Source organism: Denticeps clupeoides, chromosome 19, assembly GCF_900700375.1.
Source record: "Denticeps clupeoides chromosome 19, fDenClu1.1, whole genome shotgun sequence".
NCBI lineage: Eukaryota > Metazoa > Chordata > Actinopteri > Clupeiformes > Denticipitidae > Denticeps > Denticeps clupeoides.
Window position 1 is genome coordinate 17,623,645 of NC_041725.1, and position 19,646 is coordinate 17,643,290.

The window sequence follows — 19,646 nt, forward strand, 5'->3', positions numbered from 1 at the left end:
AAGGTTACACAGCGCTGGAATATGACTGTGTGGCCTGCAGCGCCTTTTGAAATTCTATAAAGAACAAACGGAAGATGCCTCTTGGGACATTCGTTTCATTGGCTGGGAATTCCAGAGAATCCTGAGAACACCAGTCTACCCAGGATCCCGAGTGTGTGATCGACCGGGCCGATTATCAGTTCAGATCATCTTTTGTATTCAGGGAACAGGTTCTTCAGTCTTCATGGTCCTAGTTGACTTTATTGCTCATACGTGATAGTTGAACAGCTTCTGTTGAGGAGCAAGTGTCAGAGATCACTGGCCGCTATGTGGAAAAAAAGCTCAAAAAAGCCCTGTTTTCTGTCTGCAGCAGAGCAGCCTTGCATATAACAGAACCAACGAAAAGGCGCCACGTGCGACAGACACGGAGAAATTTGCCAGTGGTGTTGGTTCAAGAGAGCAGGGTTCTAACATTTCAGCGTTTGTTTATTTCTGGACAGGTACCGTCTTCGGCCACCCCGGCTGCACAAACAGCTCTGAGCAAAGGCTGTCGACACGTGGGTCTTACGCTCCACAGGGGTGCCCGGGGCATGATGGGCGGCAGAAGACAGAGATGAGACTGTGTCCTCCGTCTAATCCCGGCCTGTTGCCCGAGTGTTAATCCCCAAAGACGCAAGGCAAACATTCTTCAGCTTTCGGACAAACAGCATTAAACCTGGCCTGAAGAAGGCGGCCTGAGAATGGGCCTGGAACTGGCGGTCATCCAGAGACCCCTCGACAGCAGCGACGCGGGCTTTATCGCGGCCCACGTCTAGTAATGTACATCAGATCAAGCTGATCTTATCAATACTGTAAATCGAGCCAGTAGTGAAAACTAGAACATCAGCACAATCATTAAAATGACCCACATTCTAGATGCTTCATGCAAAATAATGTGGAGGTGTACACAGGAGGTGTATGCATTGTTTGGATTTTAATGTTGATAACAATAATCAGCAACATAGTTGAATCATGTCTGAGTTTGTTCATGTAAAATAATACTGCACCTTGTCTTCTCCTGAAAATTTGTCCACATTCTGAAAGTCAGCATCAATGTGTGTCCATGTCTATTAGGGTTTGTGTTTAATGTTTCAAATACATGCTTTTAATACAATTTTTTTAATATGTGTGAGGATTATTCTGGACGTATCTTCCTTGCATTGATTCAACAGAAATGTTATTATTTGTACGTCACAATTTTTGCATTGATTTGGTTGAATAGATATCATGTCGCGTATTGCTGAATTGGCAGTATTGAGAAAGCAGGGGCAAAATATTGTCCGTATTCACATATCAGATGTCCCTCACACCATGTGCCCCGCTACTGATGATGTGTGCTGGCTGTACATGAATCACTGTACAGCCTCGACGCTTTAAACCGAGCGCGCGGTTGGACCCAGAGCCCAGAGGTCGTGATGCTGCCGTGGAATGTGCTTTTCTCCCAGCCTCTTCACCAACATTCCTCTTTTATTTTACTTTCTCCTTTCTTTCTGTTGCCAGAACCCCGCCTCCCCCCCTCCCCCTGCATTCCCCATAGGCCCTCTCTTTGTCGATCTGAATAAATACAACCACATTGGAGCCTATACACTGGCACCTACACACACAGAGCGGCACTATTTCACCAGACACACATAAACATGTAGACACATATCCTCACTCACTGATGCACACACACAAACAGGGGTGCCTCATGGGTCTGTGTGTGTGTGTTAATGGTGGGAGGGCTGTGCTAACCAGACAGACAAAAGAGTCGAGCTGTAAAGCATTGAAGCAAACAAACCACTTTTACAGCAGCACATTAAATCAAGAACGGGAAACAGTGGCTTATACAGCAAAGCTGGTGCGAACGTGACGGTGATGGTGTGAGCATGAGGGATATGGAATTGCATGTGATGTGATAAACACAGTTAATATGCTGGTGAGGACAGTATGTAAATGTTATGTGTGTAAGGAATGAATGTACTATGATCATGTCCATATATGTTATTTGTGAAGCTTCAGTAAAAAAAAATGTGATGGAATGTGATAGTGATGCTGATGATAGAGATTTAGTGATGTGTTGTGATGGGCCTGTATTTGATGGTGTGTTTGATGAATGCATGTTGGTGATTATTGTTTCATGATGTGTGTGTATGTGATAGGTCTGTAATTGATGGTGTGTGTGTGACTATTGGTGATTGTCGTGCCAACGATGTTTCTACTGAAATATTAAGGAAAAGCAGGGTATCTATGTGGTAAAACCTTCTAAGCTGTTCCACAGTGAACAAACACACAGTGTAGTGTGGAGATTAAGCAACTGGGGAAAGGAAATCACGGCTGTCTGCAGGAGGTCTGTGAGCCAGAGCTGACGATTTGCTGGATCTAGGCACAGAAAACCTGAGAGGATCTCAGCACTGTAATCCAGAATCAGTCTCCTTCAATAGAGAGAGGAGGTGAAAGGAAGAGCGGTGAGTTTGAGAGAGACAGGGCGAAGGGGCGGAGCCTGTAAAGTCATGTGCTGTAGGTTGTTGGTAGGGAAACACAGAGGAATGCGATGTTCTTGATTTTAAAGGCAGTTTAATGAACATCCTCTCTGTTAGACTCTCCATGCTGAGCCTCTCCTACATACCAGAACTTCCCTCAGATGCATCAGGATACTGATAAACATTTTTGGTTTGATGTGATGTAAATGATATAAATGAATATAAATACGTGATAGAGAACACCAGCATCATAATTAGGTGTTTAGGTCCCATCACCCTGCTCACCATATTCAAACTGCTGGTGATACGAATGTTCATAAATTACTAGATGATGCCTAATTGACAGATCCCACCGTGTCCCTGATGAAAAGCTCCAGCTGTACTGACCTGTATGACTGCGGATGTGGACCCTCAGAGTTCCGTTACTGGCAAACTTTTGGCCGCAGTACGGACAGATCTTCTCCTTTTCTCCAGTGTGGGTCTGTGTTGGAAGAACACAAGACAGGGGGCAACTTCTTATGCAAAATCAATAAATGAAAGGACCTCTGTAAGGACTCTGTAATAAGCATGTAACGTCTGGACTGTAAAGGTCTAACTACTTTCTAATTTATAACCCAATTTTTTTATTACGATTGCATATGAAAGTTTTTTTTGTAGAACTTTGGCTAGATAATGATTTTCCTCATCATCCTCTCAGCAGCAGCTCTGTTTGTCTGAGTCAGGCTGTGACGCCGCTCCAGGAGAGGGCCCCGCCCAGCTCTTCCTCTCTGCCTTCCCCGTCCCGTTCATTCACACGCGCAGCTGGACGGCCATAAACCACCTTGGCGTAAACACGCGCATGAAAAGCCTGACACTTTATACGCCCAGCGGAACAATACAGCGGCTCCCCCGTTCCAAAAAAAGATCCACAGCCGCCACCCCCAACCCCAACAGCCCAGACTGATGAAGACAGCCCCCCCATGCCAAACGCTGCGTTATGTAAGGCCGTTAAGAACACATGCGCCCCAGATGCTGTTTGGCTGACTGTTTGTAAGGGACACCACCAGACCGGGAGGGACATCATCAGGGGGGTTTCATACGAACACCACTAGTTCTGAACAGGTGACACGCACCACGTCAATCGCCGTGTCTGCTGAGCTCATCACACTCACAATCGCGGCCAACAGTCGATCGACACTCGTACTGTTCCCTGCTCGGACCGCGACACCACCACCGGCAGCCAGGTGAAAGCCGCAAGAGGAAGGGGGAAAGAACAAGGCTCGTGGATCGGTATAAAAACAACATGGCTGCATTAAATGCCTCGCTGAGAGGAGGAAGAGGAGAGGGGGAGGATACGGACGCTTCTGCTGGAGAGCGGAGTAGGAAGCTCTCCCTCATACGCACAACCGCTGCTTCGGGCTTTAGCCGGATGTTCATAGTGGACCGTAGCGCTGTGTTGTGGTGTGTGTGTGTGTGTGTGTGTTCAGCCAGCCCTCTCTTCAGCTTAATGCAACACTTCAGCACCTCCTTCACTTCTTTGCCAGGAACGGGTTTGATTTCCATCAGAAGCGCGATAGTGTCACAGCTGGATTTTTTTTCGGATCTGTGATCTGCAGCCTACTGCTTTGAAATGTTATGGAGCTAATGGCGGAGCGAGCAATATTTAATTCTCCTCCTGCTACGAATCATGGTGCTGGGTGGGTTTTAGAAAGAGCGAAGGGGAAAGTCGCTCCATTCAGAGTACTTCAGATAATCAGACATGACATAAGCTGAACATAAAAAAGGGTTTAGTACCTTCTGAAGGTACCATATTGAGAAAATTTGCTTTCAGACTCTCAACAGCCCATTAAGCCCATCTATGTTTTAGATGGTGAAATATGGTTAATTTTTTTTTACTACGGTTAATTTGTGTTTTGTACTGCATTTTTCACAACCTGGCAACCCACAGCGTTGCTCCTCGGTGTACCAAACTTCAAGGCCGCAGTGAGAGCATCCTGTCGGAATGCAGCGCTAGCATCGGCCAAACGTGTTTCACCTCTCCCGCTCGCTTCAGGAGTTCCAGCTGCCTTGTGGGTCGCCCAGGTGGTCCCTGGGAAACTTGCGCAGCGTTTTCCTCGCGGTACCAACGAGTGGTAACTGCTACGCCAATCACACTGTTTACAGACTTTGGCTGGACAAAGACTTCAAGAAAAGGGAACTCGCCGAAATGTTCTCACTTTTTTCCCGTGAGCAGAAAACGATTTCAGAAATGGTTCTACAACAAGAACAATGCTTGACATGAAAGAGGTTTTTAAAGCCAGGATCTGGCAACGTGGGTATTTTACAGCTAGTGTACTAAGACATGTAATTTATCATTTAATTGTTTATAAGAACGGGGACAAAAAAAATGCATGTTTGTGTTTGGACTGACCTTTTTGTGACTTTTGAGCACTGAGGGCGTGACGAAGGCCTTCTCGCACTGCTCACATTTGTACTTCTTGTGTCCCTCGTGCACAACCTGGATGTGGACGTTGAGCGTGTCCTTCCTCTTGAAAGTGGCATCACACTGGTCACACTTAAATGTCCTCTCGCCTGCGTCCGACACAGTGGAGAGAGCAGCTCAGGCAAAAATAATGACTCCTCCGGCGCACAATGTACAAGCTGTTATTACTAAAAAAGCCAATCCTGCCAACCCCATGACAGGAAGCACTTTCTCCCGGATAATTTCCCGCCTCGCGTGCCACTTTGCTGCTCCCCGGGCCGGTGGGCTGTTTGGGGTTAGAAATAACCCCACCATTCAGTATTTGTCTGTTCTTTCCCCAAGACAGACGTCTTTATTTCCTGATGAAAAGATGTCAACACTCACAGACTCTCAGGTTTTTTTTTTGGTTTTTTTTTTAGTGCAGAATAAATAGAGAGCCCATCCACACTCTCCCCCCGTCCACCAGAGCACTCCCTGTCAGCTGAAGGCACCACTCAAGCGGCCCAGCGGCGCAGTCGGCGCACGGGGAACAATGAAGGCGTCAGGCGCGAGTCTAAAAGGACATAAACCCTCCAGTCAGGCCGAACGCGCATCTTTCTGCAGCGGCGCTTTCAAACGTCACTTTGAAGCTGCAAAACAAGTTGGCCGCTGTGGGTTATTTAAAAACCGAAATATATATATATATACACACACACACACACACACACGTCTCCCAGTGATGAGAGCAGGTTTTTATTAAACATAACGAAAGATCGCTGTTCGGCTGTGTCTCTCTCTCTCTCACACACACACACACACACACACACACACAGACACAAAATTACGACAAAAATAAATACACTGATATTTAAAAAATAATTCGAATATGTCTATGGGCAGCGTGCTTGGATACAAGTGGGTGTGGAACACTGATAGGATGAAAAGTCATTGCAGCATATCAGCAATTACTGTCATATGAATGTATGTGTGTGTGTAATTAATGTTGCGCTCGCAGGTCAGAGTCAGCCAATCAGCTCACAGAAAGTGTCCTGATAATATCTTTGAAATACACGCTCTGTCGTAATAGCTAGTAGTCGTCACTCCACTTCATAGAAATGTTTTTCCATTTTGTTTTCATAGTTTTTAACCAATACGCATGCGCAAACATGCAGAGGCAGAGTATCCATAATCTGGAACAATCTGAAATCTAAAGCATTTACACGAACACACACACACACAGCTGATATATAATCCTGCCCAGCGATTTAGGAACGCATTGATCTGTCTCTTGGGACGAGGGTCAGGAAATGCCTCTCCATCTCATCAGTCTAGACTGGCCGAGCGGAGCAGACCCCCATTCCCTCCTCAGTTCATCTCCCAGTTCCGCCTGGCTGTTTTTCCTCCCACGTGTTCCGGGGCGTCTTTGATCTGGGAGGTCTGTAGGTACGGGTGCCCCACACAAATGCGCGCACTTACTGTTGTGGATGAGGAGGTGGCGCTGCAGGGAGAACGGCGTACGGAACAGGGCCTTGCATTCCTCGCACTGAAATGGCCGTTCCTCAGAGTGGGTCTGCAGAAGGAAGACACTGGATGGTCAGTTCTACGCAGAATCACCTCCACCGCCTCCTCTTTACTCCGTAGCTTGATGAACCTTTCTGTTTATTACATTTCTTGCCACTAGACTCTGATGGTTAGGGTTTGGTTGGAGGTCCGGGTCAGAACTGAATGTTCAGGCCTGACTCCATGTGGAGATTTGGACAGACGACCTGGCTTGTTCACCACAACCCCTGTCTGTCTACACATACACACCTCCTTCACCGACATGTATGTGTGGGAAAATGATAAGGGCCTAATTTAAAGTGCAAATTTTAAAATATCTAAAATATCTCAGAGGGCATCGATATCAAGTTGTGGTGATCAAGGATGTTAGCAGCCAAGTGGGTTTGAACAATCACCTATAAACCAGAAATCCACAAAGACCCAGGTTCAAACCCCACTCAGTACCATTGTGTCCTTGAGCAAGACACTTAACCCTGAGTGTCTCCATGGGGACTGTAAGTCGCTGTGTCAGATGGAGCGGGACCCAATTCGGCCACACCCAGTCTATATATTGCATAATGTGGTACATTATGCAATGTGGCAACCTGACAGAATGTAAACAAGAAGGACCAACCGACGAAAACGTTTCTGAACAAAATTTTATCTAAAGCGAAAAGGCTTTCGGGAAGCTTGCAACTGCGGGGGCAGTTTAATGAAGGCATGTAAACACTTCATTATCCACCCACAGGGTGACTTATCTTTCCAACTTGAGCCGTCCAGACCTCTCCCACTGAGGACAATGCTGCTGATCTTGCACTCCTTCTCTGTGCCATTCTGACGTTCAGGCTGCTGCAATATCACTCCGCTGTGCCAAGCTCACTCTGCTGCTGCAAATTTACTATAATCCTGCCCAGTGGTTTAGGAAAGGAAAGATCTGTCTCTTGGCACGAGGGTCAGGAAATGGCTCTCCATCTCATCAGGACAATATTGATATGGTGTGTCGTGTATGAAATGAACTCACTTCACTCTTTCACTCCGCTGCTCCAAGCCCACTCTGTGCGTTCACTCTGCTGTGTCACACTGCTCTCACTCAGTTCACTGTTCTGTATCACCCATAGCTCACTCTGCACTAACACTTCCTGATTGGCAGTGCTGCTGCAAATTCACCCCGCTGTTTCAGTTCACTCCACTATAGCGAGATCGCTCTGCTGTATATCATATCATTCTGAGAGAGTTCACACAGAGCTTCACTCACTCCGTGGCATCACACCACTCCTATTGATTTCAATCTGCTGTATCAAACTTTTCTTGCTCACTCCATCTTTGCAATATCACTCCACTCTAAGTGAGTCAACTCCGCTGTATCACATTTCTCTTTCTATGCTCACTCTACATTACCGAGGTCACTCCGCCGTACCTTCTTGTGGTTCTTGTAGACGTTCCGATGGGCAAATTCCTTCCCACAGAGTTTGCACTTGTAGGGTTTGTCCTCGCTGTGAATGATCTTGTGGGCCGTAACCTGGTCCAGACGTTTAAAGGAGCGGTTGCAGATCTCACACGTATATGGGCGCTTCTCTGGGGAATGCACACACACACACACACACACACACACACACAGAGAGTATCAAATTCCTAGAGCTCACATTCTGCTTGAGCGTGTGAATATGCATTTGTGTGAGCGAATGCTCCCTTCACCAGAGTGTGTGATCATGTGACGCTTCAGCTGATTTGTGGAGATGAATTTCTTGTCGCACGTGGGGCAATCGAATATCTCGTGCACCTGAGGCGGAGAGATAACAGATGACATCGTTCTGCAGAATAACGGGGGCCCGGAGCCAGAGGACGGGGATCGGCGCTCGGCGTTGTCTTTACGGCTCACGGGATCGGATTCGGTTGCCCGTTTCAGACAGTGTGACCTTGAAAACACCCTCGACCATGCACACACACACACACACACACACACACATGTTCACATGCAGGCACACACACACACACACGCATGTCTGGAAATGCCATTAAACCGGTGAAAAGACTGAAAAGGCTCTCGGAGCAAAGCTGAAGTGTTTAGCATGAATCTCCTCTGCCGGGATAAGGATAATAATCACAAAATTGCTGCCTGTCATGTTTCCCCGAAGCAAACTTTGACATCTCCGCTGCATATTTATAGCGAAGTGGAAGCTAAAATTCACTTAGACTCTCGGCCAGATGTTTGGATTACACGCTGTTCAAATCAAATGGCATCGCGGCGCTTTTATTCCGCACGAAGGAAGCGCGCCGGGGCCGCGGCTCTCGCCTAATCCCTTTCAAGGCCGCGCGCTTGTGTTAATGAAGTAAAACAGGCGCTCCGCGTCTACCGGGACGCCACGGCTTCGCCCGGGACCGCTCCTCCAACCGCGCCTTTATCCCCTCTCCTCGCCGGGCCTGAGTCCCATATGCGTCGGACGGGTTTTCGCGCTGTAAATCTGCTCCGGGAGAAAATTGGCTCGGCCGGAGCGTCGAGCGACGCGGAACAAAGCGAAGGCGCTGCCGCATTACGGCTTCGGCGGACGAGCCGATATTTCACCGGGCAAAATGAAAGGCCTGCAGTCAATGGCCGCGGCCTGACAAACATCTATGATAGGAACTCAATTAAGGCAACAGAAACCCCAAAAGCTTCTCGCACGTCCCATTATCCTACAGCTGACACGGGATGGGGACATTCTCACGTGTCTTCAGTGTGTTAACGTCAAATTAAGCCGGAATGATAAGAATAATATATTAATTCACAGATTAAATTCGTACCTATTCGGTTATTTCACATAAATACGACGACAAACTGGGCCACCTGGTGCCTTTTCTGTCGCTCTGGCTGATCTGGTTTTGAATTGAACCGTCAATGAACGACAATTAATACTTTCGTAAATGGGTTTTACCATCTTTTCCTGTTTCCAAAGCTATCTAATGCAATGAAAATGTAATTTGTCAACAGATTTATTGATATTTCCATCTATCGTATCAGCCAGCTGGGATCAGGTCATTTTACAGGCACCGCTGGGGTGAAGATCGCTGCAACCTCATTACAGAGACACAAACGGCGCCCCCAATCAAATCAGCACACCGGGTAACTTCACATCACCCTGAACGACTGTCCGTGACACAAATAAACGCCGGCGACCAACATCCGTTTACTGCCGGTGACACGCCGCCTGCAGCGCGGTGGCCTCGTGCAGCGTGACAGTAGTCGCTGATGAATTACAATTTAATTGCTTAATCCGCTTAATCTTAATTCGTGTGATTTGTACGCTTCGTCCATCCATTTTCTGAAACCCGCTTATCCAGGTGCGGGCTGCAGGGGACGCACAATTTTGCCCAACTACCTCTGGGGCAGGGAAAAGGGCAGAGCGAGGTCATGCTGGGACCTCGTGACGTGACATACGTGCTAACGTTATAATGTGATGTATGGTCCGGATAACATTTTGCTGCGTCCCATTTGTTTCATTTTCTGAGCCAGTGCACGCCAGGAACCCCGACGCCGAGGTTAAAGTCTTACTGTCTGCACACATCAGCTCTTAAATTTCACAAGTCCGTCGGGACGAGCTTATGAAAGGAGGAAAGAACAGAGCGCGGCCAGTGTCTCCAGTGTCGCGCAGCCAGAAAACGTTTCAACGTCAACATTAAGCTGCAGCGAGAAAAGGGGGAAACGAAAGGCGCGCGCATCTGCTGACGGACAACGCAACGCTCAGGTAAAACGATACCGAAGAGGCGAGAAACCAGAGACCGAAGAGAGAAGACAGACGAGAGACGGAGGAAGAGCGGGGGGGGGTTGGAGGTTCTCAGGCCCTGACCTTGCGATGCTCCTGCAGGTTCAGTAGAGAGGAACACTTCTTATTGCAGATCGTGCACATGAGCCTCCACCGAGCGCTGCCTGGGGAAAAAAAAAAAGCACGCAAGTGAAAGTGAAGTGATTGTCATTGTTGTACACAGCAGCACGGCACACGGTGCACACAGTGAAATTTGTCCTCTGCATTTAACCCATCCCCCTGAGTGAGCAGTGGGCGGCCATGACAGGCGCCCGGGGAGCAGTGTGTGGGGACGGCGCTTTGCTCGGTGGCACCTCAGTGGCACCTTGGCGGATCGGGATTCGTTAACCGCTAGGTCACCACTGCCCCTTCTTCTTGATAATGTTCCCACATTACACCAGCAAATTAATAAACTACCAGTATTGTACATTTACAATTGTAAAAATTAACTGATTAGAAACACCCTATTCTGTTATGGAGACTAAGATGGAGCCACAATGAAACATATTTAGGATTTTTGAAGTATGTTCGATGAACCTGTCACCTCTTTTTACCTTCATGACTGCTTTGTTAACAAAAGAGTAAAAAATGCCAGACCCGTAAATGAGTAGGGGTGCCCATAGCTACAATGTAGCTACGGACATGGGTGCAGGGGAGGTGGGGAATGGAAGGGGGACCCTAAAATAAAGCTTTGTCACAGTCCTGGCTTTGGGGGATGCTCCAAGTCCGTGTTCCGGACTGGAGTTTTGTGTTTCTCTAATGTCGCCCCGATTACAGTGTGAATAAATGTACCCTGTTGCATCATGTCTGCGTTCCAGTCATTGATCCGGTTTTATACTGTGGTTTTTGTACGCATCTTTCGAATTCAGTAAGTCCTCTGTTTGTTAGTTGTGCGTTTCTGAATGAAAAGGAATGAGGACAGATAATCAATAGGGAAATATTTTTCCTTTTATCATAAATGATCAATATAATGGAATCAAGAATCAAAGTATTTCCGTATACCATTGAGACACTTACACAGCACATTTTTTCTATATTGTTTTCAAATATCTGCATTTTAAACGATAAGGGTTCATATCTCCAGCTCAGCTAATTTAGCTAACACTATGGGTTAAATCGTGTGTGAACAGACCCTACGTTAGCTGTTCCCAGATCAGTTCACAGTGATGAACCAGGTCCTCCTGCTCTTCAGTTGGGGAAATGCAAACTAGGCGTTCATAGGCGGTGAATGTCTGATGCACCTTGGGAAATGTCAGGAGGAAGTGCGTAATGGCAGACAACGCAGGTGGCGGCCGTGGACGTTCCAGAAATCCTGCTGCAAATACGCTAACATGAACAAGTGTCCCTGAGGTGACAGAAATCCCACCCAAAACCTGACGATTCCCAATCAGCACCTAATAACAAACACTACCTGAGGGTCAAAGGTCAAATGCCAGATGCACTTCCTGTTCCTACTAGTGGCTGGCACTGTTGAAAAACCAGAGAAAAGGGTCCATTATGACGAGCCTCCTCTCGGGTTTAAACAGCCTGTAAAACGGCGCCTTATTACAGGACCACGCCGCAGACCCAGCCCTGTTCCCGGCGAGTCACATGACCCACATCTGTGCACAACCTCGCCACTTCCCCTGTCGCCCCCGCAGCCAGACTGCCCAGCTGACCGCCTCATGCCTGGCTTGCCGGAGTAATTCAGCCCAACGCGGTGATGTCACCTCGGCACGGACGTACTGTGCGAGGCTCTGCTGCTCCACAGGAAGATCGGCGTAAGAACGCAGCTCATAAACGAATGAGCAGGAGTGTGAAGCAGCTAATTAACCACCCACGACTGTCATTACGGAAGGTGGAAAATTCTGCTGAGGCAGAGCAGGGGAGTTGTTTTCGTCCACGCAATTTTGGACGAAATATTCTTTGTCAACGAACCTTTATGGCATGACAGAAATGGGACGAGACGCAACGCAAATGCTGGTCATATGATGATAACTATGACGAAATATATCATGATATATTCTTGAGACAAAATGTGGATTACAAAATAAAAACAATAAATACATCAAAAATACTAAATACATTTTCACTGACGAAAACCGGACAAGACATTATTTCCTTTCGTTAACTCACGCTATTATTATTGTGCAGTATTTCTGTTCCCTGATAACATCACTTATTCAATAGACATTTGTGCCATTAAATATATTTCAGGATACTTCTTGTAGGTTGACTAAAACTAGACTAAAATAGTCATAGATAATTCTGACTTAAATGCTCACAGGGTTTCTGCAGGTTTAAGAAAGATCCTTCAGGTCGTCAAAAATTGTGAGGGCCATATATTATTAATATGTTATCTTAAGTAATATATTATTATTTGATGTATTAATTTTCCTTCCAATTTTTTGTTTTTTTAGCCTTTGTCAATGTGACCTGTACTGCAGCAAGCAACCAGGGGGCCACAGCGATATTTCCGGTTTCTTATTTCAAAGTCATATTGCAATAACTGTGATCAATATTGCATTATGCGATATGATAAACACTCACCTATCAATGAAAAAAAAGGAATTAAAACTTGTCATACTAGTAATATTAAATGACTAAATCTTTACATCACTGCAAATGTTATTTCATAATGTATGTGTGTGTGTGTGTGTGTGTGTGTGTGTATATGTGTACAAACACACATATATATGTGTACAAACACACACACACACAGGTATATATTAACTGCTGGATTTGAATGTGATATTTTAGGGTTTTAGGTGCTGATAAAAATTTGTATAAAACTTGTAAGATGTGGGTGTTGCTTTAAGAGAGCAGCGCTGTTGTACAGAGTGGGTGTGGCTTTGAATGGCAAACAAAAATGGAGTAAAATAAATTATATAATTTAAATCGCATCATTTTGCTTTCATTTAGTTGTATGATCTGACACAACTCAATCGCCTTCGCGATTGAAGGCTTGTTTCATTTGATTAAAAATAAATAAATGAAGGAGCATACTCCTCAGTTATGAGAAATTTTAAAAAGTGAAAGTGATTGTCATAGTAAAACACAGCACAGCACACGCTGCACACAACAAATTGTGTCCTCTGCTTTTTAATTTAAGGAGAACTTCCACTCTCAGAACATGTCCACCAGCAGAATGTAGCCATCTAGCTCCAAAGGTGCTTGTGCTAATTTTGATATTGTACGCAAGAATGCAAAACACAGTCTTTTTTTTATATTTAAGGACTTAATTTTCAAAAATCCAATTTAAGACTTTTTAAGGATCCGTGAGTACTGAAACTTGACTAGACTAAAATGAGAAAGGACGTGACTAAGACTAATTAAAACTAAAATGACACCTAAAATTAAAATTAAGACAGGCCGCCAAAAACATCTACAGAAGATGGCCGTATTCTGTGTGTTTTGTGTATGTGGGTTTGTGTATGTGTGTACCTGTCCAGATGTGTGCATGTTCATGGGGTATACGTCGATCTATTTCCAGGCTCGTGTGCATACATGCCTTTTTAAAAGTTATTAAATATATAATCACGTGTTACACACATGTCGGTGAAGACACACATTTGCCATTTGCTCCAGCACAATTCAGCACAAGCCACGTTGCCAGATGCATGACTGTTTCAACCAGAAATTGTTCAAAATTACGCTGAAGTGCACACCATACTGCCAAATCTGTGACTTGCTTTAGCATACTTTAAAGGTCCCCTATTATAAAACCTTTTTTATATACGTCTTAGTGGTCCCCTATTACCTGAAATCTCTTTTTGAATCTTTTCCCGTAAAGCTCTTTTCTGTGGCTTTAAATGGAGGAGAGCAGCCTATAGAAGTTGAGCGGGCGTTTGTGGAAATGACGTCATTAACACCATTCACCAACCACAATGCTTTCAATTCATGATGTCATAAGGGGACAAATTCAAGATCCAACTGAGCTGCCACTCTCTGAAACAAAGCACTCTTTACACCTATCGCCATTTCTAGCCACTGCAGGACCATAGACCGGCTAGAGGAACTCGTATTCATGTTAAATACTCTCACAAAGTCACATTTTCATGATAGGGGCCGTTTAATCATCAATGGGTTTCTAAAGAGCTACTATCAAAATATTTATTCTATTCAAAAATATTCTATTTAAAAAACACCCAATCTGGCCACATCATAAAATTCCGATATATAATGCAAAAATGGGCTGGACACCCACAATTGTGAACATTGCGTCACAAAGTATTCATCTTCCAAAGGCTGTTAACTCATATGACATGAAAGGTATTTATGACGGCTGTCTGGTTTTGTGTACCTGTGTGAACGTTCCCTTTGTGTTTCTTCAGTGCATCTTTACTCTTGAATCTCTTGCCGCAGCTCTCAGCCTTGCAGATGAAGCGGGCTTCTCCCCTGCAGGCCTCCTTGTGCTGCTCAAAACTGTGGGCGGAGTCATTACAGAAACCCATCAGGTTTGTTCTGAAGCACTCGAGGCGAGAGGAAGACCTGCCATGTGATTAGTACCTGGACTCAGAGCGGAAGGTGCTGTGGCACAGAGAACACTGGTGGACTCTGGAAGAGTCTCCAGCAGGAACAAGGCTCTCGGTGCAGTGCAGAACACTGGAGGAACGAAGGACAAGCATGGAATTAAAAAAAGAGAAACGGCAGGTTGCCGTGGCAGTTGCCAGATTTCTTTGCCAGCTAATACTTCTGTAAAATCCAGAAATGAGTAAAGCAGGAGAACCAGATTGGTTCTTCACCAGAAGCGCTATCGGGACTGTTAGCGCAGACCTGAGGTCGGCACTCACTGGCGCTGCAAAGCCTGCTTGACTGGGAATTTTTTCCCACAGCTGCGGCACTTGAACTCCTTCTCCTCGGTGCTGGGTCTCTGGTGGAGGCTCTGGAGGTGAGCGGCCAGGACCTCCTCACTGGGGAAGCTGCTTTCACAAAGCAGGCAGTGGTGGTCCTCCTCTTTAATCACCAGATCTAGACACACACACACACACACACACACATCTTTGATATAGTTTTCCTGTCCTTTATATATCCAATATCCTGATTCTACTGCACAAAACAACCCGCCAAATTTCATACAGTGAACTGGATTTCACATAATCAGAGGAAGCAAATTAACTCGTCATAACCCCGCCCCCAATACAGACTGACCAATCGTCTCGTTACGAATGGAGTCAGTTCCGGATCCAGACACCCCCGCCGTATAGAACAACGGCAGAGGTCGGGCATTTCAGTTAGCAATTTTCGCGGCATAGAAATTGACTTTCTTTTTTCAGAAAACCTTCTGTACTAAAGGTCATGTCCCTGAGCAGGACATTTAGCCCTGAGTGTCTCCAGGGGGGGACTGTCCCTGTAGCTACTGATTGCAAGTCGCTCTGGATGAGGGCGTCTGGTAAATAGTTTAAATGAAATTAATATTCACCAAACTACAGCTATGTTAAAATAATGAACTGAGATCAATGTTGCTTTCGGTAATAAATTTATAATAAACTATAATAAGCAACCAGCCCTGATCTCACGCAAACCTGCTTCTGGAAGGTGCTTGGCGTCATTGCTGTTCTCGTCCTCGTCTTTTATCACCTCCTCTTCTTCCTCCTCTTCCTCCTCTTCCTCCATGTCACTGTCCAGGTAGCCGATCAGCAGTTCCGTATCGGCCTCGATGTCGTCCACGGCCAGGTAGAAGATGTTCTCCCCGTCCTGCAGCGTCAGCAACAACACGGCTGAAGATTCCAACGCGGCTCCAGACTTATACTCTCAGCAAGTTCATCATAATGCATCATTTCATGCAGATACTGATATTATCTTCAAATGAAGTTTTTAACTCTACTGCACTTTTCCCTTTATGCCTCTTTCTCAAGCCTAAATATTTGTAGTTTGGATTTCAGAAGGCCATAAGTGAGCAGCTGCAGACATATGCAGACGTTCCTGCATTGGAACCGCAACGATACGGGCAAATCGAGAAGGGAAGAGAATCGCCGTGACCTGGCGGTGCAGCGAGTATTAACTACACACACAGGGATATGCAGAGGTTTCACTGAGGGAACCTCATTACTGATGAAATATTTCTCCATTCTTCCTAATTAAGGGTCAAGGGTCAAGCATCCAAGCCCCTAAATGTGGAGCCGTTTAACCGCTGCGCCAAAAAGGTCGCGCCCTAATGAAATCAGAGTGTTGCGGTGATTTCTCTCCGGATTACAAATACAGGCGTATATTAAATTAAGCCGAGAAAAGGCCGTAAATGTCACAGCTGATGGAACACAGAGCCACACGCGCACGTTTGACCTTTTGAACGACCAACAGCGGTTCAGCGCCGTGGTATTAACGACAAAACCACCAGGGCTTCGCTCGCAGAAAGCACCCACGGACAGGTGTGCAGGACATAAAAAAACAACGGGCTCCAGCCCCGTTTTCAGCTTTGGCGCGGTTTGAAGAGCCGCGTGGCGTTTAACGAACACGAAAAGCTGTAATGAACACGTCGGCTACTAAACGCATTTCGTAAGCGGGCACGTTTGCAGGAATGCGCCGAAAAAAACACGTCTTATCTTCACTCAAGGCTCATTTCACTCGATCAGACGGAACCATCAGGGCCCGACCTCACAACACGTCTACAGCAGCAGACAAAACAAAGCCGCTCTCCGACCGAGGTGTTCCACACTAAAACGGGAACGTTGCTATCCCATCTGGGAGACGCCGTTCCGGGGGTCCCAGAACGGATGTTATATTTCTCTTTTACGCGAAATATTTTTGTGAAAACGCTGACGTATCAGCCCGACCTCCAACCTGAGCTTTACACATCATACACACAACAGTTGGGCAGTGGTGGCCTAGTGGTTAAGGAAGCGGCCCCGTAATCAGAAGGTTGATTAAAGGTGCCACTGAGTGGGCATGTCATGGCTGCCCACTGCTCACCAATGGTTAAATGGTTAAATGCAGAGGACACATTTCACCGTGTCATCATGTGCTGTGCTGCAGTGTTTCACAATGACAGTCACTTCACTTTAACTTTAACAACAATGGCGGATAACAAAAATGGCGGATCTTCTCTACGCTGCACATTTATAGAAAAAGAGGTCGGGACGAGGCTCCTACCTGAATGGCTGCCAGGTTCTTCTGCTCCTGCGACGGCGCCTGGTGAACGAAGCGCAGCCAGTTGGCGTGGCGGGGGTTGCTCGCGTCCAGGATGTAGAGCACATCTCCTTTACTGCCCCTCACCTGGTGAAGAGAACCCGCAGTTCGGCCAATATTGCGACGCAGGGGCCGGAAAACAACACACTCTGGCTGATGGTAAACCTCCCGATAATGTCCATGGGGGCTGTTGCTATTTCGGGAGTTTCCGCGAGCGCCCTGTTTACCCCGAAATTCCTAATGAAGCCGAACAGGCCGCGACGCATAAACAGATTTACGACCTCGCAGCCTCCGAATCACCGTAATCACGCTGTTTACGCCGCGCCGCTCCCATCGGCCTGTCATTCCGCGAAGAAGACCGAGATTAGAGGGCGAGGGCGTGCAAAAAGAGTCGCCCCAAACGGCGAGTGCATCACCCCGGTGTAATTACAACAACGGCGTACAGCGAGAAGGACCTAGAGCTGAGAGCAGAGAACATCGTCTCCCTGCCACCTCCGATTTGGTGACTTCATTTACATTTACGGCATTTACCAGACGTCCTTATCCAGAGCGACTTACAATCAGTAGTTACAGGGACAGTCCCCCCCTGGGGACACTCAGGGTTAAGTGTCCTGCTCAGGGACACGATGGTAGTAAGTGGGGTTCGAACCTGGGTCTCCTGGTTCATAGGCGAGCGTGTTACCCGCTAGGCTACTAGTGGAGAACAGCGGCGTGATCAGCGGTCACACTGAGCATTAGTCGGGTGCCCACCTCCCACATCAGTCTGGGGTCCATGCTCTCCACCAGGTCGCCGGGCATCTTCTTCTCCCCTGCAAACGGGCCAAACTTCTCTCCCTTGGACAAAGAAATATGAGCATTGTGTTCAATTGTGCCGAAATAATGAAATAAACAAAGTGAAGTGATTGTCATTGTGATACACTGCAGAACAGCACACGGTGACAAGGTGAAACGTGTGCTCTGCATTTAACCCATCACCCTTGGTGAGCAGTGGGCAGCCATGACAGGCGCCCGGAGAGCAGTGTGTGGGGATGGTACCTTCATCAAGGGGACCTCGGTGGCACCTTGGTGGATCAGGATTCAAACCGGCAACCTTCTGATTACGGGGCCGCTTCCTTAACCGCTAGGCCGCCACTGGCCCCGAAATAAAACACGCATGTATTATTGGCAGCTAAGAAACCACCAAGGTGCCACCGAGGTCCCCTGGATTAAGGGACCGTCCCCATTGGCTGCCCACTGCTCACTAAGGGTGATGGGTTAAAAGCAGATCACACGTTTTTGTTGTGTCACCGTGTGCTGTGCATTGCAATGACAAAAGCGATCACTGAGGTGCCACCGAGCAAAGTACCGTCCCCACACACTGCTCCCCAGGCGCCTGTCACGGCCGCCCACTGTTCACTCAGGGTGATGGTTAAATACAGAGAAGCAATTATTAAAGTAAAAAAAAAAAATGATGAACATGGAAGCTGCCGACGAATACAGAGCGTGCGAAAAACCCGGATCCGGATCGAGATCCCGTTCCAAATCCCGATCCGGATCCAGATCCAGTCTTGGCTCTTCCACATACGTGGCACTTCAGGTCCACTTCTGGACGGTAAAAAAAAGACGTGACGGGGACAGGTTTTCTGACTTTACAGCCGCGCCACGTCCTGAAACGTGGGACGGGGACACATTTCGTCCTGAAGTCGTCTTGTTCTCGGCGGCGGTTCGGGCGGACCAACCTTCTTGACCCGCCTGGCGGTGAACAGCCCGACTCCGTCCTGGACCCGGGACGCCCGCAGCACGAACCGGTCCGGCACGTACATGCCCAGCATTTCCAGCGTCGGTAGGCGCGGCGGCGGGGGACTCGGTGGCGGCTTCGCGGCTCTCACTGTCCCGGAGCGACTTCCATGTTTTCCCGACTGCGTGGAGCGCAGCGGCCGCGCTGATTGGTGGAAAGTTTGGGGGTTTTTTTTTTTCTTCCCGGGAAGAGACGGTGGGATGATGTTCCTGCCGCACGTCCTCGTCCCACCTCCCCAGAATCACGTCCATTTCAATAAATACGATTTATGGCATAAAATAAACTATAACTGGTTTAGAAATAAGGGCACAATGTTTTCTAAAAAGTGTTTGCACTGCTTGCATTCTGATTATTAACAATAATTAAACATATACATGAGTCCTGATTTTACATAATTTCACCCTCCTTTTAATTTGCCACATCACATAAAGACACCAATATACAGATACAGTTCATAGCAATAAATAAACTGGATGTGTACAATTTATTGGGATGTTGTTTGCCCACCACTGGAACCAAACGCAGCGTCCGCAAGGCCTGCAGCATCG

General features: G+C 46.9%; 1 protein-coding gene across 1 annotated transcript in view; it reads right to left on the reverse strand.

Moving 5' to 3' along the window:
• Positions 1–19,233, reverse strand: part of prdm5 (PR domain containing 5) — a 40,004-nt gene extending 20,771 nt beyond the window's left edge. Inside the window, exons 1-13 of the mRNA XM_028962011.1 lie at positions 19,040–19,233; positions 18,072–18,155; positions 17,286–17,408; positions 15,722–15,893; positions 14,990–15,167; positions 14,706–14,801; positions 14,500–14,621; positions 10,263–10,342; positions 8,134–8,218; positions 7,856–8,013; positions 6,376–6,469; positions 4,870–5,030; positions 2,868–2,961 (exon numbers count right to left, since the gene is read on the reverse strand). Coding sequence (XP_028817844.1) covers positions 2,868–2,961; positions 4,870–5,030; positions 6,376–6,469; positions 7,856–8,013; positions 8,134–8,218; positions 10,263–10,342; positions 14,500–14,621; positions 14,706–14,801; positions 14,990–15,167; positions 15,722–15,893; positions 17,286–17,408; positions 18,072–18,155; positions 19,040–19,132 — 1,540 coding nt within the window. The 5' untranslated portion in view covers positions 19,133–19,233. The remainder of the gene's footprint in view (positions 1–2,867; positions 2,962–4,869; positions 5,031–6,375; positions 6,470–7,855; positions 8,014–8,133; positions 8,219–10,262; positions 10,343–14,499; positions 14,622–14,705; positions 14,802–14,989; positions 15,168–15,721; positions 15,894–17,285; positions 17,409–18,071; positions 18,156–19,039) is intronic.
• Between the last annotated feature and the right edge of the window lie 413 nt (positions 19,234–19,646).